Source organism: Dipodomys spectabilis, unplaced genomic scaffold, assembly GCF_019054845.1.
Source record: "Dipodomys spectabilis isolate Male_0828 unplaced genomic scaffold, ASM1905484v1 ptg000169l, whole genome shotgun sequence".
Lineage (NCBI taxonomy): Eukaryota > Metazoa > Chordata > Mammalia > Rodentia > Heteromyidae > Dipodomys > Dipodomys spectabilis.
Genome location: NW_024870846.1, coordinates 1 through 25,289, shown reverse-complemented (window position 1 = coordinate 25,289; position 25,289 = coordinate 1). Strand labels below are relative to the sequence as shown.

General features: G+C 41.1%; 1 protein-coding gene across 1 annotated transcript; it reads right to left on the bottom strand.

The window, feature by feature from the left end:
• Positions 1-870: 870 nt before the first annotated feature.
• LOC122119432 (PH domain leucine-rich repeat-containing protein phosphatase 1) lies at positions 871-23,148 on the bottom strand. The gene is made up of 8 exons (XM_042693478.1): positions 23,135-23,148; positions 21,344-21,544; positions 18,789-18,951; positions 15,701-15,831; positions 12,329-12,433; positions 7,948-8,142; positions 5,312-5,540; positions 871-3,013 (listed from the first exon to the last, which is right to left on the bottom strand). Exons 1-8 carry the CDS (start codon positions 23,146-23,148, stop codon positions 1,853-1,855), a joined length of 2,199 nt encoding a protein of 732 aa, XP_042549412.1. The 3' UTR covers positions 871-1,852.
• Between the last annotated feature and the right edge of the window lie 2,141 nt (positions 23,149-25,289).

Below are 25,289 nucleotides of genomic sequence, written 5' to 3'. Positions count from 1 at the left end.
GAATGGGGCAGACGAAGGAAGGCAGAGCTCCTGAGACAGCTCCACTTCCAGTCCAAGGCTGATGCATTTGGGAAGATCAGTGGTTTTAGCCACTGGGTCCTCCACTGGCTGGAATGAGTGATTTCTTCTTCCATAACCACGGTGGTACCTCAAGAATCCTGTGTGCATACTTGTACAGAAATGAAGTCATTACCCCCAGCCTATGAGAGCAACAGAGCACCTCCCATCAACCCACAAGTCATGATATGAAGTGCCATCATAGAACCACGCTGATTATTAGGAGCAAACCTCAAGGGAGACATGGGGACATGGAAAGTTGGCCCATCTGAGACAGAGAAGCCAAGAGTCTCTTTCCCATGTGCTTCAGTGTGGAGGGGGTAAGAGGCCCAGAGTCTGGGAAGTGCCTGAGGAGTCAGCCTGGAACCTGAGTGCACCACTCACTACACCTACACTTGTGTCTGCTAGTGGTGGAACTCCTGATTTTCACTGTTGCAACACAAGGTACAATGGTTTATGTGATGATCTAGGGGCTCCTGGGAGAACTGAAAACAAACTTGGCTTTATGAGATGAGAAGATTTCTGTAGATCTCAATGAAACCTCTATGTATTTCCCCAACATGATAAAAGTAAGAACAAGAAAGGGTGTAACACCAGCTATTAGACATATGGTCAATTTCAGTACCTTGTTCACTGTAGCCTGCTAGGTGTATTTCCCTTAAAAACAACAACAACAAAACCAGCAACAAAACCCCAAGACAGTAAACATCTGATAGACTCCAAAGTTCCATCTATCTGTTGCAAAACCCAAACTGGTGGGATCATCTGCAGGACATACCTGGCTGCTGAGACAAAAGCAGATGGATCCAATACTTGTAAATTTCATGTTTATTTATAACAAAAATGATGACATGTCCATTTGTGCATTCTGCTTTAATATGACTCTGGGTATGTAAATGGTCTACTGGTCTCTATACAGTCATGCTGATTGTGGCAGCAGTAAGGAACACAATTAAAAAGTGTCTGCAAAGGTCAAGAGGCGTGGCTCAGGGAGAAAGGAAACAGGTTCCAGGGCCCAGGCAGGATCTTGCCCAGTGTCCTCAGAGCTGCCTTGTCTTATCCAAACAAAAATGGGTTTGCCAAAGCCTCAGCTGAAGGTGAGCTAGGTGTGGGGACAGAGCAGGGAGGGCTTCCCAGAGGGACAAGAAGAGAAGTCAGTAATTTAGGCTGCGTCCTTACACCAAGACTACAAAACATTTGAAGCATCACTATATAACACTGAGCTATTTACAATAGAAATTTCTCAATCAACTGTTCTCTCAGAGAAAATTAGTGAGTCCCAGTGACTTAAGTCACCTGACAGAGTAAAGCAACTCCTAGGAGTTAGTCTCCATATTCTACAAATGTCTATCATTTTCAAGACAAAAAAAGCCCCCCCACCCCGCCCCACCAAGAAATACAGTATCACAATATTATTAAATCATTTAGCAAAGGCAAGCTGGCCTGCCCTCCAAACAAACAAGACAACAAAAAGCCATTTTAAAAAATATTACATTATCATTAACTGTTTCTCTGTAATATATTAAACCTTTTGTTCTTTGTCTTTACACATCTGATATGTTAGGGGAAAAAAAGTTAACAAATTTAAATCATATTCATAAAGCATCACTAGAAGAAAAGTGGTAATTATTTTTTTAAAAAAAATAACCAACAGAAAGAGCCTACAGATTAGCTGCAGAGACAGTGGGGCAGTGTTTGGGAGGATGTGGAGTAGAACCCCTGGTTAACGTGAGCCTAGGAGACTGCTCAGTCTTTCTGGGTTAGTTTATTTTTATAGAGCAGTGCTCGGACTAGGTCATAATGGTGTGTCGTAATAGTCGGGCAGCTGGTCCGTGTGGAATTGCCGCTGTGGCGGTGGCTGCTGTGGCTGAGGTGGTGGTGACGGCTGCTGCTGCTCTTGGTGGTGCTTCATCATTTCTTTGACTTCCTCTTCTAGCTCTGGGGGGATGATAAACTGATCATCAGGATCAGGCTGAGCTGGGGCAGCAAAATAGCCTCCAGGCTTTCGAAGCGGGGCATCTGTGGCAACCTCTATCACATTGTGGCTTCTTTCCTGGGGTGCCACAGAGCCATTCACCCTGCGGCGCCCGATAGTCCCCAGGAAGTCTGCCTTCCTGGGCAGACCTGGCTCGTCCTCATTGGCACTGATGACAATGCCCTCGTCGCTGGCCTCGGCTGGCACTTGGAGCAGGTGCTGCTGTCTCTCCTTCTCCTTGGCCCTGCTGCAGTGGATGTCCACTTCCACCTCCACACGGCTGCCATTGCTGAAGACGCCCTCAATGGGTTCTTCGTCGTCACTGTCAAGGCCATTGTCAGAGAAGGCGCTGGAGAAAGTGGCGCTGGACAGCTGGCGTTGGAAGGAGTTGGAGAGGGAGACTGGGTGGAGCATGCATCGCTGCTCGCTGGGGTAGGCGGGGCTGCTCTCATTTAGGGCTCCAGAAGACGGGGGCTCGTCTGAGGCTGTGGACCCCACCTCACTGCTCATCTCCGAGGTGGACAGCTCACTGCTGATCTCTGATGCCATACCGCTGCTGGAGGATGGCACGCCTAGCCCATCAGAAGGCCGGTCTTTGATCACCATGTTGACGGAGGGAGAGAAGATGCCTGGGCTGGGTGGTGGCACACTGCTGCTGGCACTGAGCTCACAGCAGCAGAAGCTGTCCTCCGTGACGCTGAGCTGAACCACCACGGCGCTGATGCTGTCATGGCAGCCGTAGCTCTGGGCTAGGGTGCAGAGCTTCTTGGCAGCAGCTCGGGCATCGGGCACGTTGCGCACAGCCTCCACAGCCTCCCCAATGGACAAGCTGTCCCACAGCCCCTTACTACCCAGGATGAAGAACTCATCCTGTGGGGTGAGGAGGACAGACTGCACATGGGGGCGAGGGACCACACTGGGATGGAGGAAGGTGTAGCCCAAGATGCGTGTGGATTCTGTCACTCCATTCACCTTGCCGTCCTGGAAGAAGAAGGGTTTCCAAAGAGATAAGCGAGCACAGAGCACCCCAGTTAACTGCACAGCTGCCCCTTGGGTGTCTGACTATAGGACCACAGGGAAGTATGGGGTGGCCCACGGTGGTGGACTGGTTACCTTCTAGAAAGTTTTTAGTATGTAGGCCTGGGACAAGTGGAAAGTACTTCAGGCATTCACTTTATTAAGATTATGTTCATACTAAGAGGCAAGACCTTATATCTCCTAGGCAAGCCATCCATCCACCCTCAAACAGGTGCAGGCTCACTAGCTCCTGTCAGCGATGAAACCAGCCCAAGAAACGCACAAGTCAGGTTTATTTCCACTCTACTAGCATATGGAGCACCAGGGGACAGACAGTGAGAGGCCTTAATTGGTGAAGAAAATATTATGTGACTAGCTGAGTCAGAATTCTCATGTTTGGAGAGGCAGATGCTAAAGAAGAGGTGCTAATTCTTAAGATTTACTTAAACTTGATTTCTTAGGACAAGTGGGGAAAGCAAACCTCCCAGATTTAGTTCAGATGGGTTATGACACTTAAACAATACATGTATCTGCTGGATTCTCTCTTTTTAAGTTCAAGGTTCTCAGGCCCACAAAATGGTTTTACATGCTAATTTTAGCACTTCTTTCCACAGAAGGCGCTGACTATTAGTATATGTCTAAGTTGAGCAAGTCTCCCAGGGAACACCCTAGTCTTCCCACTCCCACCCCTGGCCTTGGACTCTGCAAAGTGTTTGCTTGTTCTCAGGGTAGCTTACCCCCCTCCTTAAGCAATCTCATGATGCCACCCTTATGTGCAGGTGGCATTTCAGAAGATAAGTGAAACAGGGCATCTAGCACACTTTAAATGCTCTCTTTCTTGGGATGTAATTTTCCCCAAAGTGGGGGATTTGCCAAGAGCTACCCTTGCTGTTTTGGCCACCCGTTAGATTTCTCCCAGCAGAACCAATGGTTTTGTGTACTGTATGTATGTGTTTTAAGGGTATGCCTGACAGAACCAAAATGAAAAACAAAACAAAACAAAGCAACATTCCCTCCCCCCCCCCCCCCCCCCCCGCCCAATCAAGTGAGTAAGAGGAGAGGCAAAAGGTCGATCTATAAACTGTGATTCAGTTATACGGTAGGTATCTTTAACCTTCAGATCACGTTGGCATGTAACAGTGATCACTTAAGTGCAATACATTCTGCATAATATCAGACTGTCTTTACTTCCTAACATAGTCTTCCATCCATTTAAATTCCCCCTGCTCTTAGAATAGACAGACTAAATTTACACACAGATGCATTTCCATGGGATCCCAGTGTATCTTAAGTCTTACTGTATCTTTCTTATGGCCCTTACAAAGCTGATCTGTAATTGGTCTTTTATGCTGCTGGACCAATTTTCAATGGTCTATGAACTATACATGATTCTGTAGGTTTTATCAACGAGAAGACTGGCAGGGTTTTTTTTTTTTTTTTTAACCACACAATTTTAATAAGCATCAGTAAGATTGAGAACTTCTTTTGGGCAGATGTATATCTATGAAGATCACTGCTCTACTCCAGTATCATTTTTCAGGCAAACGAAACCAGGTGAATTAGTAAATGTAGACTTACTCCAGGGTTTTCAACAGCATCACTGGTGCTATTTTGAGGCCAGAGAAGTAGCTCTTATGGGGTTGTCACTTCTATTGTAGAATGTTCAGTATATTGTATGAAGTTCATTGTATCTCCACCCTCTACCCCCTATGTGCCAGTAGACAAAAGTGCCCTCTGCTGAGCACTACATGCTACTAAAATGGAACAGTAGGCAAGGAGAAAAATAACAGTTCCATAGACACTTGTTGTGTCCCAATCAGAGTAACTTTGTAAGATGAGACCAATATGCTATTACTCCTAATTATGGGTGAAAAAACAGGCTTAGAGATATGCAAACCAGCCCTAGGATTTCAGGAACAGAGCTCCTGACTACACAACCAGCGCTGTGGACCAGTGGCTGTGAACAAATGAGATGATACCCATGAAGTGCTATTCTACCTGGCCACTAGTACATGCTAAATTATCCTATAAGCTACAATACCTTTACACACAACATACAACTGATATGTGTTTCACAATCCTATAGGTTAATAATACTTTTACACACATCATACAAGGAATTTACTGTGGAACACTATGGATTCAAAAAACTAATTTTAAACCAATTTCAAAAAATGTTCTTTGAAGGCAAACGCCCACAAACTTGTTTCTGCAATGACCTGGCTATTGCTCTCTGCCATTCCAGGAAATCCCTCTGCTCACCTCGGTGACAATGGCCTTGTGCTGCTTAATTCTCTTCAGCTCTTCTTCACAGCTCATGACGTAAGATCTGGACAGAGGCAATGGCTTCCCATTTCTACAGAGAACAGTTTGGCACTTGCCCACATTAGCAGAAGTCAAGGTAAAGGACCCTCCTGGGTCAACAGGGTCATGCTTGATATGACAAAGGACAGCAGCACCTCCAAGTTTCTGCCCAGCAGTTCCAAGTTTCCTGGAATTTAAGGAGATGGAGTGAGAACTCAAGGAACTCATGTGTCATCAGTTCTGTGTATCAGTGGGAAGAGAGCCACTGGAATCTGAGGTATAGGAGAAAATGCCATATTTTCCACTAAAATCCAAACGAGGTGTCTGTAATGAAGGGGCCTTTGTTCTGCTGTGCCCAGCCTGCTACCCAAAGTTAATCACACTGCCCTAGCAACACACTCCAAAGATAGCAAGAAATTACCACTTCTTTCTCCATCCACTTCTCTAAATCCTCTGTTCCTAGAAGAAAACTGAAGGGCCCACTTATTCCAGAATAGGTGTGAATACAGAATGGTTGCTCAGAAAAACCTGGCTGCCCTCTTCTTCTGAAGGATTGGACTGCAGCTGAGATTTGCTGCTAATCAAACACTAGGTGCTTATGATTTTTTGACCATTTATCATGGTCTTATTATTTGAAGCACCTACAAATTCTTTTGGCTAAAAAGAAGCAAAGATTACCAACCACAATCTCCATAAATGACCATTTCTCTCAGACCCATGCTGTTTCTGAGTGGTATCAGAACGAGGCAGTTATAAAAACAGCCTCCCTGTTTCACAAGGGCAGGGAGACCCTCCAGCACTGTCAGCTCCTATCAGCTTCTAAGTGAAGCAACTGGCAATAACAGCAATGAAACTGGGCACAAAGAACATGCAGACCCCTAAGGATCAAAGTGCTCATCATGAACCTGCACCTTATTAACAAGAAAATAAAAGGTATACCACAGACCCTAGAGATAGGCCTATAATTTAGGTCTCCAAATTTGAACTTCCAGATATCCCTGACCAGATCTGGCTCCAAGGTGGCACTACTTTCTTTGAAAGGAGCAAAAAATAGGAAGGGTATATATAGCTACTAATAACAGGAATTTGGACTTCTCAGACTTTAATTCCTTTTCTTTTTTGGTGGTACTAGGTTAGAACTCAGGATCTCATACTTACTAGGGCTAGTGCTCTACCATCTGAACTACACAAGCCCAACTTTTTTACTGGCTATTTTTAGAGATGGAATCTCCTGGACCTTTTTGCTCATGCTGGCTTCAAAGTGACTGTGAGTCTCCTAAGTAGGTAAGATTACAGGCTTGAGCACTGGGTGTCCAGCTTTCAGTTTGTAATTCTTACCCATTGAGGATAAAAAGTAGATCTCTTGGGAGGTTTTGAATACAAGACCGTGTGTGTGTGTGTGTGTGTGTGTGTGTGTGTGCGCGCGCGCGCGTGTGTGTGTGTGTGCATTTCTCTCTAAGACAAGGTGGTGACTACATCAGAAAAGCTGATATGCCTGGTACCAGAACAGCATCTGGAGTTGCAGTGCTCAAGGACAAACCCTGTTGCACCACTTACTAGCTCCAAGGGCACTTTGCTTCACTTCTGTCTCATCCAAAAAATAATAGTAGCAATACCTGCCTCACTGGGGAAAACTGAAGATCTGTAAAGTATTTACATCAATGACTATACACAGGAAAAGCTCACTATGTATTCGTTAGCTCTTACAATTGTTCAATTGTAATGGTTCTGCCCCTGGACAGAGAGGTCAGGCTGGTGGCCAAGACTCCCACCCGACAACCTGCAAGACCACCTACAGACTCTGCAAGGGTAACCACTCACAGTGCAGGCATGGCTCTGAAAGCTGCAGAGGACAACACTGTGCAGCAGACACTTCGTACCCTGGTTATGAAGCCACCTCCTCTGGCAGAGAGAGGAGGAGCAGATTGCCACTGCTGCCACGACCCTTAGAGCCCAAGGTCATCTGTCACTCTGGGCCCCTTACAGCAAGAGTCTGCAAGATGGTATTTATACACAGTTCAATTCCAAGCCCAGTTGGCAAAAGGATGAGCACACTTCTTTCACTTAAGTGCTAGTAACAAATGTCAAATAATCCCAAATGACACTCCCTAATTCCCACAGTGAGTGAGGCTCTGTTGTGGGTGGAAGTGTCGAGTCTACTAGTGACCCTGTCTTGAACACTGAAGAAGGGGGAAACAAACATAATGTGTTGGCCCTTAGACTGAAATCTGTCCACTTCCAAAAATCTGACCAATTCCAGAAAGACTTTTATAAGCCAGGCACCTGATGACTCAAACTATAATCCTGAGGCTGCGATCTGAGGAGTAGTTTGAAGCCAGCTGTGGCAACAGAAGTCCAAGACTCTTATCTCCAATTAACCAGCATGAGAGCACTGGGCCCTGAGTTCAAGCCTCAGGACTGGTGTACACACACACACACACACACACACACACACACACACACACACACACACACACACACACACACACACACACACACACACACACACACACACACACACACACACACACACACACACACACACACACACACACGGCAAGAAAATACAGGAGGGCAGGTACTTCATGTTTTACCTTTGCATTACTATGAATGTGTTGACCATGTATTCTTCCTCGTTTTTTGTTTTCTGCAATTCTTCAGCCAAAATGTCACTCATGGTACACTGGAGAAGATAGGGTACCTCCACATTCCGATCCCCATCAAATACACCATACAGGGCCTCTCGGTTGTCACGGAAGTTATTCACAGACAGGGCTGCAACACACAACCTACGAAGGAAGAATTGTGATAAGTGTACTCATCTTTACTTCCCCATGACCAACTCAACAGTAATTTCTAAGGATTTATCCCAGTGCTTCTTTCCTTATGACTCCAGACAAATTTATAGGTAAACTGAGTCCAGAGAAGTTGTACTAACCAACTTCTATCTGCAGAGATTAACATTCATTATAATATGATTCACTATGATTAACAACTATTAACATGCATCATATACAACACATGCCTTTCCTCACCTTTCTCTTCTGATTATTATTTTGTTGTTGTTGGGACCAGGGTTGGAACTCAGGTCCTCGTCTACCACATGAGCCACACCCCAGGTCAGATATGGGTATTTTTTTGAAGGAGTTGTCTTATGGACTTTTCTGCCCAGAAAGCCATCAAACTGGAATTCTGTGGACCTCAGCCTCCTGAGCCACTAGGGGCAGGCACTGATTTTATTTATTTTAAGTAGTTATACAAAAGGGTTTCAACTCAACAGTCAGATTATGAGTACACTGCATCTATATCAGTGGCACCTGGTTTTATTTATTCAGTCAATGAATGGCTATTCAGGAGAATCTGCACATCTAACCAAAACGAGTGATAATTAGGAGCCAAGCTCTGGTATTCTAGCTACTCAGAAGGCTGAGATCTGAGGACTGTGGTTCAAAGCTGGCCTGGGCAAGAAAGTTCCTTAGATTCTTATCTCCAATTAACTACCAGAAAACTGTAAGTGACACTGTGGTTCAAAGTGGTAGAGTGCTAGCCTTGAGCAAAAGAGCTTAAGGACAGTGCCTAGGCCCCAAGTTCAAGCCCTACAATTGAATGCCCCTTCCAAAAAAAAAAAAAATTAGAAAACATGAAACGTAAAGCTATATGAAAAGTTTTTAATAATTTTAAAAGGAAGTAAGACACATACATACAGCTTTTAGAAACTGGACACAACCTGCTGTCTGCCCTGTTTACTCCTGGGGAGGAAGTTCCCAAATTGCATCAAGACAAGAGCTACGTGTGAGGCAGGTGGTGCTTGCTGGCAGCTGAGGGCTGCCCTGCAAAATGCTGGAAGAGAAGAGCTGCTTCAGCCACTGCGCACTGGCGGTCAAGAGTCTCTCTATCGCAGCTTCAAAGAATCAAAATGACCAAGTAATTTGTGTTCCAGAACTGCATGAAGCAGAGAAGCTGGGCATCGTGCCACCTGCCTGCCATCTCAGCACAGGGACATGAGCTTATGTATGGCCCTATCTCCGAAAAGCAAAAGGAATCAAACAGATGAATAAAAAAATATACCCAAAAACCTAAAGAGAGAAAAACATGGATGAGAAAACAACAACAAAAAGGCATTAATGAGTGGAGGGCAAATATCTATGACTTGGAAGATAGTCTTGGAAAGAGGACAAAAAAAAAAAGCCAAATGAGTATTTATGACAGACATCTGAAATTCAATGAAAAGTATTAAGTTCAATAAACTGCCAACAAGAGCAGTATGAAGAAAGCTGAGGCACATCACAATCAAACTGGTTGGTTTGTTTGTTTTCTGGTCAGTTGTGGGGCTTGAACTCTGGGCCTTGGTGCTGTCCCTGAGCATTTCAGCTAGCACTCTACCACTTGAGCCACAGTGCTACTTCCAACTTTTTCCTGTTTATGTGGTGCTGAGGAATTGAATCCAGGGCTTCATGCATGAGAGGCAAGCACTCGACCACTGAGCCACCTTCCCCGCCCCACAATCAAACAGTTAAAATCCAGGAAGGATGGTAGAGGGTGGACTATGGCACAAAGATATGAATGACTGCACACTTCTCTAGGAACATCAAAGATTGGGGCCACATCTTCTAAGAACTGATTTTAAAAAACCCTTAAAAAAAAACAAAATTAGAGGCCAACATAGATTTCTAAATTAGTAAAAATAGCTTTGAAAAGTGAAGGTGAAATAAAGGCACTTTTAAGAGATGGATATGTGGTTCTCTATAAATGTAGTCATCACAAATGATGAAGGGGTGGGGACATCTTACTACTACATGCCTCTCCTGGGACAGGGGATGTTACTACCTGGTGAGTACAGGCCAGGCATGCTACAAAACATTCTATAATCTGGCCCCCAAACCTCAATGGTACTGAAGTTAAGAAACACTGTTTTAGAAAATAATATACCAAAGTGTAAACACTAAAATAAATGCACAAGAAAAACAGAAGACAACAACACAGAGACAAACACTGGAGTAGTAATAATATTTGTAAGATGCTTATCCGTGACACGATAGGATACAATACAATACGACTTGGAGGTAAGCTGTGATAACAAAGATTATGTTATAAACCCTAAGCAAGGATTTTCCAAAAGGAAATCTTCCTCTTCCTCTCTCTTACACACATACAGAATAGATGAGAAAGAAAAAATAACCAGCTCATGTAAAATACAAAACTCCCAAATAAAAAACAAAACAAAAAAATACCAAACATTCTCAGTATATACTCTGCTGGCAGAGTAAAAGAAGCCACAGGAAATACAGCAAGGACAAAGGTGGCTACTATCCTGGGGCATTGTTCAGCTTCTATCTCCCTGAGCTTGTGGCAGTCCGCATCTATGCTTACTTTAGGACAATTCACAGAGCTACACACCACTACTCACACACTTTTCTGGACTTAGGTCATACTTTAATACAGTTTTTTAAAAAGAAATTGTGGAAGAGGAATTATGCAGAGAAAAGCAGACCTAACTGATTACTTGCTTAATCCATATGGATAAGTAGGTAAGAAAAGTTTATTACCCAGGTTATTTTTAAAACACTTTTATTATATTTCACATCAGTGTTCGGAAATTGGAAAAATAAGTAGGGATTTGTAAGATACCCGATTCTTTAGTCTAAAAAGCGATTGCCTCTAGAAAGGAAATGTGAGCACTGTAATGAACACACAGCTAACCCAATGGTATGCAGTACAACGAACATGCTAATGAGGCAATAGCCAGGAGGAGCTGAGGCTGGCCTGCTTAGGTTATTCTGCCTTTGCTGAGCAAAGGGAACAGAGGCTGAGATGGGGACTGTCTCTCCTCTAAGCAGCAGGCAGCCAAATCACCCTGTAAGGAAAGTAGGAGGGATCAGTGTTCCAGATCCAGAACTAGAGCAGATACTACTTCCTGTCCCAGAGAAAAGCAGTCAGCATGCAGCAATAGTACCACATTTTACATTCTACTTGCTAGTCAGCAATTCTCAATCCTAAACACTTTAGAATTACTTATTTGGGACTTTAAAACATTCAGATTCAATGAGTCTAGGCTGAATAATAGCTATGTGCTTATATTTCATATATCTGTTTTATGTAGTTAATACATAATTTATATAATCTTATTTTTTTTTTAAGCCAGAGTCTCATTAAGTTCCACAAGCTGGCCTCATGCTGGAATGACAGGTGTGCACTACCATACCAAGTTGGGAATTTTTATTTTTAAATAAGTTTCTTAATCAGTTGTGAGCTATTATGGAGTCTCTCTCTACTTTCTGTTCTTTCTTTACTCTCAATATTGTGCTGTTATACCTTAGAACTATTGCTGGATTCTTTACTTTCCTAGTATTACTTATTAGCATGCCCTCATATAATGTAAGCATGCCTGATAAGTTTGATAGCATTTCTTGAGAAAAAAAAAATCAACATTTTTATTTAAGAGAGGGTTGGTTGGAGAAAGTAGGAAAGAAAAAGAAATTAAGGCAGAGAACTCTGTGACAACTTGGCAGCAGGACAAATGGATGACATTACAGGGAGTTGCCAACCTAATTTAGACTGTAGAAATAGCTCTGGTCACCAATGTAAATTATTTTAAATATGGACAATCAAAGCTACTTCTCCCTTAATGCTATCCCTGTTCTGCTTGATAAACAAGCTTCAGAGAAAGATAAAGGGTCTTTTCAAAGGAGCAGGGATGCATTTCAATACTTATGCCTTTTCCAAACACAGGAGTCTTACACAGATATAGTGTGTCAGTTACACGGTATCCTAGCAACCTCTCTCACAAAAGGGGAGTATGTGATGCCAAGCACTGCCTTAGCTTGGTGTTCAAACAGATGTCATAAAGGAGCCTCACTCTGGAGAAACATACTCAAAGAAACTTTACAGGAGAAAAGTGTGTGCAAAAGCCCTGCGTTTCTTTGTACCCTACTAAAGAGAGGAACAGTTTTTGCTCCTAAGTTTCATCCAACTTACTTGTTTTTCACTCCTGAAGCTTCAGTGTAACCATGGCTCCACACTGCTGGGGCTCCAGATGCATCAGCTGCTGAAGGCTGATCGATCTTGAAGCAGCGGATATTACTAACAGAACAAAAAAGGAAAGAGAATCATTAAAGCCAAACAAGTGTGAACTGCTACCTTTACTTGAGTAATACAAAAGTCTGCTAGGCAGTCTGTACTTATAATTTCTTACATATAATTTTTAAGTACACAGCAATTTTTCTAGCCCCTTCCCCATTCAATAATCTTTTCTAGTGAAGTAATTTCTGTCTGTGGCCTAGCTGAACAGCAGGTGGCAAGGAGCAATCTGAGGGGCACTGCAGCATGATGCCTGCACATCTTCAAGAATGAAGCACATACTCATCCACTCCAGCTCTTGTACAATGTGTAATACAGGCACACTCTCCTGACTTGGCTTGCTTGTTCACAGCTGTGCTTTACCACTTATGCCAATCCTCCTAGCCCTACTTTTTAATGGAGGTAGAGTCTCACAGACCTTCCTTTCTGGGCTAGGTTTGAACTTCAAGCCTCCAAATCTCAGTCTCCTGAGAAGCTAGGATTACATGCATGAACCACTAGTGCTTGGCTTAGATTTATTCTTGATATATTTAATAAAAGGTATGTGTAAAATTTATGCCTATATAGAACATAAACGTCAAAACGAATCTGTATATACTAATTTCTTGATACTTTCTCCCTTTCTTTTTAATCTAAAAAATAACATTTCTAGCTTGTGAGCATATTCAGATGATATTATACATAATTCACCTTTTTTTGGATACAACTTTTCTCTAAAGCTAGTTTCATTCACTAACAACTTGACACAGTTCTGAAACATAAAAATTTTGGGGAATGTGGCTTAGTGATGGAGTACTTGCCTACCATGCATGAAGCCCTGAGTTTGATTCCTCAGTATCACATAAACAGAAAAGGCCAGGAGTGTCACTATGGCTCAAGGGTTAAAGTGCTAGTTTTCAGCAAAAGAAGCTCAGGGACAGTGCCCAATCCCTGAGAGTTCAAGCCATAGGAGAGGAAAAAATAAATAAATAAATAAAAATAAAAATCATATTTATAAAAAGTCCTCATGAAAAGGGAAATGTATTTTGATGATTGATCACCTATTCAGTCTTGAAAAGTATCCTTTCAAGAAAAGATGATTCTTCTTCTTCTTCTTCTTTTTGAAGTCTGCTCCTCTTACTCTTATCAGGTAACTGAGGACTGGCCAGTGGAGGGCCTGAGGCCATGGATTCACAGAATGGTGATCCACTGGCGGGAAGCCAGGCCTCCATGTCTCCTCAAGGATGCTCTGCTGCTCAGCAGGCTTCCTCCACTGTACAACAAATCAACTTTTTCATAAAGTATTTTAAATGAAAGTGGGCACTGACCAGACCAATTCTATCCAGGAACTACTGTAAAGCTCTTCAAGATTGTATGTAATGGATCATTCATCAAATTTCTCTTCTTTGTATTTTCTGTGATACTGGACAAGCAGTGACTAATGTGGGTCAATGGTCAAAACTGCAAATGTGGCAAAACCCTGTAATGTTAAGTACTCGGGAGGTAGAGATTAGTAGTACTAATCATAGTTGAAAGCCATCGTGGGCTAAGAGCTAATAAAAACCCATCTCAAACCAATAATCTGGCCATTGGAAGCATTATCTATAACCCCAGCTACACAGGAGACACTAGGTAGGAGGATGGCAGTTCAAGTCTGGCTCTGGACAAAGAAACTATACCTAAAAAATAACTAAAGTGATCAGGAGCTGGTGGCTCATGCCTGTAATCCTACTCAGAAGGTTGAGATTTGAGGATGGACATTCCAAGCCAGCTCAGGCAAGAAAGGAAAGTTCATGAGACTCTTATTATCTCCAATGAACTACTAAAAAAAATTGGAAATAGAGCTGTGGCTCAAATGGTAGAGCACTAGCCTTGAGCAAAAGACACTCAAGGACAGACCCTAAGTTTAAGCCTCAGGACCAGCACAATAGATAGATAGATAGATAGATAGATAGATAGATAGATAGATAGATAGATAGATAGATAGATAGATAGAGCAAAAGAAGTTGTGGGTATGGTTTAAGATCAAACACTAATATCAAAAGTAAAGATACTGTAACAAAATGAAAATTCAGAGAAGTTTAAAGAAAATAAAGACTACTCATAACCCTATTAATCAGAGAACAACTTTTTTAGCTTGTTACACATCCTTTCAGGCACTTTTTTTGAGGGTGGGCACGCACACTATTTTTAAAAAGGGGGGAATTACATGTATACACATTTCTTTGAAATTTTTATTTTCATTTAATTCTATTCTGTGGAGATTTTCCAATTTGTACAATAGGGCTACATAATAACTCTATCCACAAGTGGAGCATAATTTAGTTACCTCTACTAAAAGACATTTAGAGTTCTATGATAAACATTAATACAAAACTTCTTGGTAACACCATAAGCAACTTATAAACTTATGATTCTGTTTGGGGTGGGGGTAGTGGAGGCCCGGCGGGGAGAGGGGTAGGGAGATGTCATACTTGCCAGGCAGGTACTCTATTAGTTAAGCCATGGCCCCCAACTTTTTGCAATAGGATTTCACAGTTATACCAGGCCTAAATTTATATTTCCCATGTAGTGGGGATGATAGGAGTATACTACTATGCCCAGACTTGCCTCAAAACATGATCCTAACCTCTGCCTCCTGATCACAGAGGATGACAAGTGTGAGCCACCACACCCAGCATGAAATTATTTAATGTTGATGATGAAGCAGTATTAATGAACTCTTTCCAAAAACACAGAAGGAACTTTAACAAGATCTAACTAATCCAACTTTTCCAGTTAAAAAATAATAATCTGGGGGCTGGGAAGGTGGCTCAGTGGTAGAACGCTTGCCTTGCATGCCTGAGGCCCTGGGTTCAATTCCTCAGCACCACACAAGCAAAAAGAAAAAAGCCGGAAGTGGTGCTGTGGCTCAAGTGGTAGAGCGCTCGCCTTGAGCTGAAGAGCTGAGGGACAGCGCCCAGGCCCAGAGTTCAGGCCCCATGACCGGACCCAAAAAAAAAAAAAAAAAAAAAAAAAACGAAACAAAAAAAATAAATAAAAAATAATAATAATCTGGATTTTCAGTTCCAAATTGTTATTTCCCCGCCCCCCATCATCTCTTCAAAATTCTTCCTTAGTACTTGCATTAGGTGTTACTATCCCTGTGTTATCATGAGTCCTGAGATTTAAGTTCCTATTGTAGCTGCTCCTTGCGTTCCTCATGTTATTTTTGTCCTTTCAAGTACAGAGATACAAACTGTGTTCACCACGGTAGAGAGCAGTGGCCCCAGTATTTTACAGAATACCTACTTGAGCAGTTCCAGGGTTTTGTGATCGAGGGTGAGGCGAGGGTTTCCAGTCAGGTCTAGCTCCTGCAGTTTGGGAGGCAGGCTTTCAGGTAAGGTAACTTCGCTTAGCTCATTACAGCTCAGATCCACACACTGAGGGAAGAAGGGGAAACAAGAGATGATGAGCTCTTCCACCCAGCTCTGAAGGTCGTGCTAATGCTCAATCTATATTTCTATTATTTTTAATAGTCTTCAACACTGGTTGACAGTTATTCAAAAGAGCTACTGGCTAACTCTCATTGCTACCACTAAAAAATCCTCAAAATATTTGGGGGAAACGAGGGAAAAATAGTGCCACTAGATTTTATGCTGCTAATGTATGTGTCTGTTGAATGAACATGTTGGTTACAATATGAAGGTTATCTTTTCCAAGTCCACTCTAGGACTCAGCTAACAAAATTTACTTTGCTATACTCAAAATTCTCTTTTGCTCAAGGCTAGTGCTCTATCACTTTGAGCCACAGTGCCAATTCTGAGCATTTCTTCATTATGGTATTTTCTTTATACAATATTACTGAAGCCAGATATGGTAGTACACACTTATAATCCCAGCACTTGTGAGGCTGAGGTAGGAGCACTGTGAGTTTTGCATTTGAGGCCAGGTTAGGATATACAACAAGATCCTGCCTTTATGTTGTAGCTTAAAAGATTTTTTTTAAAATTTAGGACAGAAATTATAGAATACTATAGAATTTATGACAATAAAAGTGGATTGGTGAAATAAAGGATGAGATTTTAAAAAATTGTTGTTCTACCAGATAGTAATATTAAAACTAAATCATGTGCAGAACCTGAAGTAAAGGCATTAACTGAGCAATTCTTTTTACATCATCTTTCTCCCCCCCCCCTTCCTTCCTCCCTCCCATCTTCCCTCCTTCCCTTCTTCTCTGCCTCCCTCTGCCCTTTCTTTCTTCAGCAGTCACAGAGATTTAACTCAGGACTTTACACTCGGTTGCTCTGCCACTTGAGCCAAGTCTCCAGCCTCTTCGGATTTAGGTTCTTTTTCATAATGTCTGTGTTTTTTGTTTTGTTTTGCCCGGGGTTGGCTTGGACCATATGCTACATATACCCTCCCATATAGCTGGGATCTCCACATTGACTTATTTGTTGAGATGAAGGTCTCACCAACTTTTCTATTTGGCCTTTTTCTTTTTTGCTGGGGGAGAGCATGATTGGGGATGCTTAGGATTAAACTCAGGGCTTCACAGATACTATTTATATTAAATATTATATTCTAAAACAAGAAAGTGAATTACTCTATATGCAGGAATTACATGACATTGAAAGCAAGGTAAGGAAATTAATCAGCACCCAGGAGGCTAATTTGGAGTTTCTGCTACTCTTTTCTCTGCAGGCTTATCAACCAGCATAGTACATAAAGAGCAGTTTAACACCCCCTTGAGAAAGATACCACTGCTCAGCCACCACTGTGCCAAGGAATGGACAGGAACCCTGAAGCTTTAGCTGTTAATATGTTTCCTGCACTGGAGGCAAAAAGGCATTTGCTTAGGTATTAACTTTTCTGGATTTTGCTTAGTTTCAGCAAAATAGTGTTCTGTATAATCAACATCACAGTTGAACCACACAGGGATGTATATCAAAAACAGCTGACATTGAGGGAATTCTGACTGTATGACACTCCTGTTTCAAATGCTTTATATGTATTATTTCATTTCAGCCTTGCAACAGAAGTGACTCTTTTCCTCTTCTTACAGAGAGGTTAATTTTCAGCTGGGATCTAACTCTGAAAGAGTTCTACTCTTTTTTTTTTTTTTTTCCAGTCCTGGACACTGTCCACTGTCCCTGAGCTTCTTTTGCTCAAGGAGAGCACTCTACCACATGAACCACAGTGCCACTTCTGGCTTTTTGAGTCATTTATTGGAGATAAGAGTTGCATAGACTTTCCTCCCTAGGCTGGCTTCAAAACACAATCCTCAAATCTCAGGAGTGAACCACCAGCCCCCAACAAGAGTCTTACTCTTCACTTGTGTGAAAAGTACGACAACAAAATACAAGCGTGGTCTTTCTCGCAGTTTGTAATAAACAGCTTAAAAATGTTACAGTAACATACAAGGTAACAGAGCTCTTAAAGAGCAAAGCAAAATATTCTATAATTTAAAGCACATACATATGCACATTTAGAAAATGGTTTATAAACACTTTTAACCAAATAAATGTATTAAAAAACTGTAGTGATGAAAAATTATATATGCTAAAGAATATGCAAATATCTGCAGAATTTCTAAATCTGATATATAAGGTTTGTATCAGAAAGTGCCGAAAAAGTGAATGGCTAAGGAGGACTACATTTTATCCCCAGTTAAAAGATTAGAATGTAAAACTGGTAATTAGTAATGCTTGACATAAAGTAAAAAGTATATTATATACAAAGGTATTGGAACCTCAAAAAGGAACAGAAAGTTGTGAGGTAGCTTTAGTTTCTCTACCCTTGTCAGGAGTTAGGAGTTGAAGACTATCTCCTACCAATCTGCAGGCTCCATTTTGTTATTTCAGTTTTCAATGCCTCATTGTCTTCTTCCATTAACTGGAAATAACATTTCTTCTAATTATTTCCCTAAGTTGAAATGAATGTTTGATGACAGCAATGATGCTATCTCTATGGGGGAATTATCACTGTTTACTGTGGTAGTGTATGTTACCTAAGTGAAGGGTCAGGGGTAGGTAGTGGTACTATTAACTTTTCAAACTGTTCTCACAATTGACTAAGCCTTCATTGGCAAATGCCCTGGAAATATGTGAGTCTAAGGACTACTCGATAGGGAGAGCAGCACTGGGTGACTAGAAGAATGTTATTCCAATAATTAGGGACAGAGCCCAGGGATATAAATTTCAGAACATCTAGCTCATGGTTTTGTTTTGAACTCTGTTGACCCAATAGGGTGTCACTTTCAGCCAGGATATAGTAACGACAAGGAGTCTTGATTTGGTGTTAAATTCGACAAAGGCATAAACATCTTGAGCTAATGAATTAGGAAAATCAACATTCTTTGCTGACTCAAAGCCTAGAATGTCTAGACTAACCTACATACCTTGATTTCTGGGAGCTGCATAACTTCCGGAAAGACTTCAAGGCAATTAGAGTGAGCAATCACCGTATGCATGCGCCTGCAGTTTATGACCGTTGTTGGGATGGCTTTCAGCTTGTTCCCACTGATATCAACTTCTTCAAGCTCCTCCAGTTTTGCCATTTTACTAAAGAAAATCCATGGGAGGAGGTGTTAAAAACAAGACATTTTTCCCCCCAGTTTTTGAGTAGCAAAAAAAAAAATCTACTTCCTTTCTTATTACAAAACAAAAACTTAATGTGGACTCTTCAAACAGACAACAAGGAGAAAAATGGTGGTTCTTTCCCCTCTAAAAAAAAATCTCTGTGTCAACCAAGTTACCTGGCAACAATTCATTTATTAAGTAGTTAGTCTGAACTCCAATGGAAATCCTACTTAAATGGGTTAAAAACTAGTATGAATCTAAAGCTTCAAGAGAGCTTAGGTTGAGCAGAAGACTTCTTTATACTGGCAACAAACTCCCAAAAATAATCAGAAGAAAACTGAGCAATAGTTTCTATTATAGTATGCTTTTCTCTAACTATATGCCCCTCTGATGCCATTTATGACTACATGTGCATGGTGAGGAGTGAGGGTATGTTGAGTCATTTAGTTATTCCTTGGCTTTCTGGGAGAGCTTGAATTCAAACCAAGCCCTGGGGATATGGGACTCCAAGAAACAGAAGCTTCCCAGTTAGTATAAGTCAAACTTGCAATCTTGAGTCAATTAGTTTGGAGCTATTAATATTTTTTCTGTTCATTATAGTTTCACTTATTCAATATGCTTTAAAAAATTTACTAGGTTGGGCGTGTTGGCACGTGCCTATAATCCCAACTATGTGAGAGGTGGAGTAGGAGAAATGAGATCCAAGCAAGTCTGGACAAAAGCATAAGATATTATCTAAAAACCAAACTAAAATGGAAAGGCCTGGGGATATGGTTCAAATGATTAGAGCATTTGCCCAGCAAACACAGTTCCTGCCCCAGTACTGCAAGAAAATTAGCGAAATGCTTTTCTTATCTTGAAAATAATACACAACTACAATATAACAAGACCTAAGTTTTTAATCTGATGAAGTCAAAACTTTTTGTTATTAAAAAATCCACATGTTGTTGGGTATCAGGATATACTGTAAACAACATTATTCACATACTTACACACTATGGAGTAATCTAAAATTTCTAGGATTATTTGGATATGCTGTCCTTCATATTTTCAAAGAAATATGGAGAAACTAATAGGTAAAAGGCATACAAAATGATCGTGGGTACAGAAATCAGGCTCATAAAAAGAAAAGTTAATGAAATTTCAATCTCTCAACATAGAGGTGGCCAGATAGTGACTTGATTGCTGGAACATGTTCAAAATCATTAGCTGAATGTCTACTTTGAAGGAGTAAAGTTTCCTGAGCAGCTCAGGTTTTCCAGGGGAGCTACTATATTGTATCATAACTCACAGGGAAATCAGAACAAGATGAAAAAAAAAAACTTCTCTATACTTAGGGTATACAGTTACATCTGGCACCAGTCACTGAGGGGACAAAGATAATGATCATTTCTCATCCACGGTTTAGATATAGGCCATCGAAAATGGGACAGGGAACTATGGGACTATCATGTTTGTTTTTTGAAAAACTATTATTTCTACATTCCATAATGAAGTTTAATCATCAACATCAAATGAGGGGTAAAATAGGAAGAAACTGGTAGCCAAGTCAAAACAATACTTCAAGCCAACATATATTTGGGCCTTTGTCTTTCTGCAAGGGAAGAGACAGACTGGTATGTAGCCCTGAAGGCAACACAGAAAGGCTGGCCCCTATACAAAGCTGCAGTTACTAGCAGAACACCAGAGGAGTCAGTATTTGCTTTGTTGATGTATGAGTGTGTGTTCCAAGTTCCAACTTATCAGATGGATGCATGCCCAGTGAAATGGATGTAGAAGATATCCTCAGCTCAGTGTGTGGACCACACAAAGCTAGATACTATGCCACTTCCTCTGCCGAAACTAGAAATTCAAATAAAGGCATATTTAAGAGACCTACGGAGGGCATGATATGCAATGTCACAGGCCACTGATGCTTATCTGTTTGTATTTGGGAATAGAATCCAGGGTCTTGTGCATGTGAGGAGGCTTTCTATCACTGAGCCACATCCTCAACTCTCCATTATTTTTCACATCATGAACATGAATATAGTCTGGGTGTTGAACATTCTAATTCTCACCCACCATATTAATTTTTATTTTTTAAAGTCCGTTCTGACTAGTTAGGAGAAAAAACATATAACTAAACAATCTATTTCAAAATCCTAAGAACATTGTAGTGGCTGAGTCTCTGGATACATTCATGCTAGAAAAACCAATATGTTTCTCCTGAGGGGAATGTTTGCTGATCACAGCTTATATAAAAGGCAACTATGACAAAGGGAGGAATAAGCAAACGTGTTATCTGTGAAATAAACATTTCAGCTTTGATCTTCCCTTTTACAAAATGCTTGTGTAGAATGCAACTATAACATCACTCTACAACCCTCATTACCTTGCTGGAAAACTCTGGAGTCGGTTATAGGCCATGTGAAGGATCTTCAGATGGGGGTGTCCTGTTAATAAGGGCACACATTTATCGGTGAGGTTGTTATTTGTCAAATACAACTCCTGTAAGATACTGCTTGTCTCTTCAGAAAGCGTGGCTGGAGGAAGGCTTTCCAGTTTGTTTGCAGATGCATTCAGGAATCTGAGGCTACAATGACAAAATACAATAAACACCACTGATAAGCCACAGCTCTAATTCGGAACACTCAACAAATTTAGAAGATACCTGACTGAGCACAGGCATATATGAAGTTGAGTTTAGAAACATGAGTGAAAAGACAGGTTCTGGCTTCAAGGAATTCAATGTAACAGGCATACAGATCACTGACCTACTACCTGTGATTAATATGACAACTATCTACAGCTATTAAATACAAATAGCTATAAGTTTATTTTCATGGAAGCACACAGGTAAGAAAATGATTATTTTTATAGCTGGGAGAATGAGGTGAACAGCAATAAAGTAAGGTTAATAATCTGACTTGAGGAGAGAAAACTAATTTATTTGTCTTTTTTTAAATGAAAGGGTTCTTATAGTCATACAACACTTAAATATTAAATCATAATAAAAATAAATCACATAATGACAGTTCTAATGTTCTAATGATGTCTAAATCATATTTTACTGCCATATATTCACAGCTACAAAAGGTACTCTACTTTCAGAAATTAATAGAACATGTAACAATGAGAATGAAGAATTATAATATAGAACCAACAAGATAAATCTTAGCCAGGCACTGGTGGCTTTACACTGTAACCCTAGCTAGTCAAGAGGCTGGAGTCTGGAGAATTGTGCTTCAGCCTGAACAGAAATGCTCATTAGACTCCATTTCCAAACAGCCAGCAAAAAAAAAACAAAAACAAAAACCCCCCACAAAAACAGGGATAGAAATGTGGCTCAAGTGGTACAACGCCAGCTAAACAGGTCTGAGGCTCTGAGTTTAAAGTCCAGCACTACTGCCAGGTGCTGCTGGCTTACACCTGTAATCCAGCTACCCCGGAGGCTGAGGATCACAGCCACCCTAGCCAGGAAAGTCCATGAGTATCTTATCTCCAATCAACCACCAAAAATGCTGGAAATGGAGTTGTGGCACAAGTGGTAGAGTGCTAGCCTTGAACAAAACAGCTCAGGGATAGCACCTCCACCGTGAGTTCAAACCCCAATATAGGCACAAAACAATCAAACAAAAAGCAAAAATGGTGACTCTCACAAATATTTTAATATGCTGTCTGAGAGAAATCAGACATATAATAGAATATACTGCATGATTTTGTCACTACTAAGTCAAAGTCAGCACTCCAGTGGTCTTAACCTTTGGTAGGAAGGACAGTATCCAAAAGACAGTATCTAAATTCTATTATTTTGGTCTTCAACCTGGTTATGATTCAGGTGTTACAGTTATGAAGAGGCTACATTTCTGTATTTATATTATATTTTAATAAAATTTAACCTAAAACCAACATGCTAGAAGATATATATGTTGACAGTTTTAAGATGATAGTGAATAATGGAAGAAATACAAAAAAGAAAATTACAACTGTCAATGCACGCCTCAAGGCTTAAGGGATTCCCTGCTGCTGCAATGACTTTCCAAATCATTGCAGAGGAATGGAAGGGCAGTGCAGGGATGCATTGTGCCCAGTTCAGGAGTCACAGGTGACCTTCCTGCCATGAAAGATGTGCAACTGTGCAGCTGCAGCAGCTCGAAAGCTGGTGCTCAGCTCATGGACTCACCATCTAGAAGTCATGGGCCAACTCCGCCCCGCCACTGCTCCAGTCTACCTTTTCCACACACTACATCATTCTCATGGTAGAAAATCACCTTGGCTATCCAGCATGGATTAGCAAATATCCTCCCATGTGTTTAAGAAAAATGTGGGGTTCATTTTTTTTAATTCCAGTCTTGGGGTTTGAACTCAGGGACAGGGTTCTGTCTTACAGATTTTCCTTCCTGAGCTGGCTTCAAACTGTGATCCTCAGATCACAGCCTCTTGAGTACCTAGGATTATAAGTGTAAGCCAATAGTGCCCAGCAGAAAAAGATTTTTTAAAGAATGTAGAATGCCAAGTACAATTGGCATTTTATGCTGGATAAAAAGAAGGTTTTCTATTAGGGGTCTTCTTGAAGACTGTCATTTCAAGATCTCAACTACTAAGTTAAAACACTTCAATTTTGCATACTTCTTACACTCTGACACCCCTCCCCCAACTCCATTATTTATTTGAAGAAAAGCAGCGCCCTCAAAATAGAATATTTTCCATTAAAGAAACACGTATTCCGCTGACATTTAAAAAAAGAAAAAAAGGAAGTTAGAGACAGGCTGTACAGACCATAAATAGTCATGGGAAATTATAGTCGTGTGTGCTACCTGAGAAGAAAATAAAAGGTCATTCATGCTGTTTCTGAAATGGTTTTGAATTAGGAAGGAAAGCAGTTTCAGTACCATAATTCATTGAAGTATTTTTACATGTCTGTTTCTTTAAGCTTCACTTATACTACCTAACCTAATATCCTTAATATCTTGACTAAGAATTTCTTCATGGGGGTTGTGGGGGAATGGGAAGGGATGGGAAGGGGAAACAAAGGAGGAGGCAACAACGCTTGATAAGAATTATACTCATTATCTTGCCCATGTAATTGTAACCCCTCTGTACGGTATTTTCACAATAAAAAAAATTTCTTCAGTGCAAAATTAGAATAAAAATGCAAAAAATAGTTTTATTGCCTCAAAATCTCAAGGATAAGGTCAGCCAGAAAGCCATCTGACAATCTCATCTTATTCAGTTCTTTAGGAAATATGTGGTCAAAGACACAGAAAAGAGAAGATAGAAAGAATGCATGAACATTGATACATTGTTAGTCCAGGAAGAGAGCAAATGTTGTGAAAACATGGATAAGTTACTGCTCACCTACAAAGTCCCTCCGCCTCTGAATAAAGGAGAGAAAATTATTTGCAAAAGGACTTCTTTCATCTTTTTTGAAACTCGCCTGTACTTAAAGAACTATCTACTTTCTCTCATTTTTGTGGAGAAATGTTTCATTTTTAGGAGAACTTGTCAAGATAGAGTAACTTCAATAAATAAAGAAAAAAGATTTAAATAGAGGTCATGGGGATTAACACGTGAGAATACCCAGGCTACCACAACAGGGCACAGAGCATACATCAAGCTCAACAGCCTTACAGCTGAGGTACCAATGGGACACGGTCCCTAGAGATCTGTGAGCAGCATGCGCTACAAAATGCACCCATACACAGCAATCCCACTGCTAGACCGGAAACAACAGAAGGCCCTCTGTAGTATAACTGAGGACACGAGGAACCTCACAGTAATGTCTGCCCACCTCCAACAGGCTGGGGATTTACAAGGCAGGAAGTATCCAACATGAGGATCCACCAAGACTGCAAGACTCCGCAAACCCCACTTCAGATCCACAAACATCCTGGGCCTGACTATCCTTATCGGCAATGCCACCTCTATTTGGTGCTTAAGTGTCAAAGTGGAGATGAGAGTTCCTGGGAGACCCCTACGGCTGTATCCTATATGTGGGCTCCATAGCTGGCAAGAACTCTCAAGTGCTACACAGAGGGACTGAGAAAACCTATGTTGCTCATGAGCAGATAGGAACCCTGCTGCTGGGTGCCTTATAGCTGGGATGCCTGTCCAGCCTGAAGCAGTCCTCAGCTTGCCAAGGTGATTCTTGCTGTAGGCTTTGGAAAGGAGATCTTGGGGCCCCCTAGAGTGCCCAGTAAAGCACTTGGCTCTTGAATTATGGCTCCTGCTTTGTTCTGATGCATAAAACTTAAATATTTTTTATGAAAAATTAAGAGATGGGAAAAAATCTTGCATCATATTCCTAGGAAATGCAATGAAGTTAGTAAAAACTACTT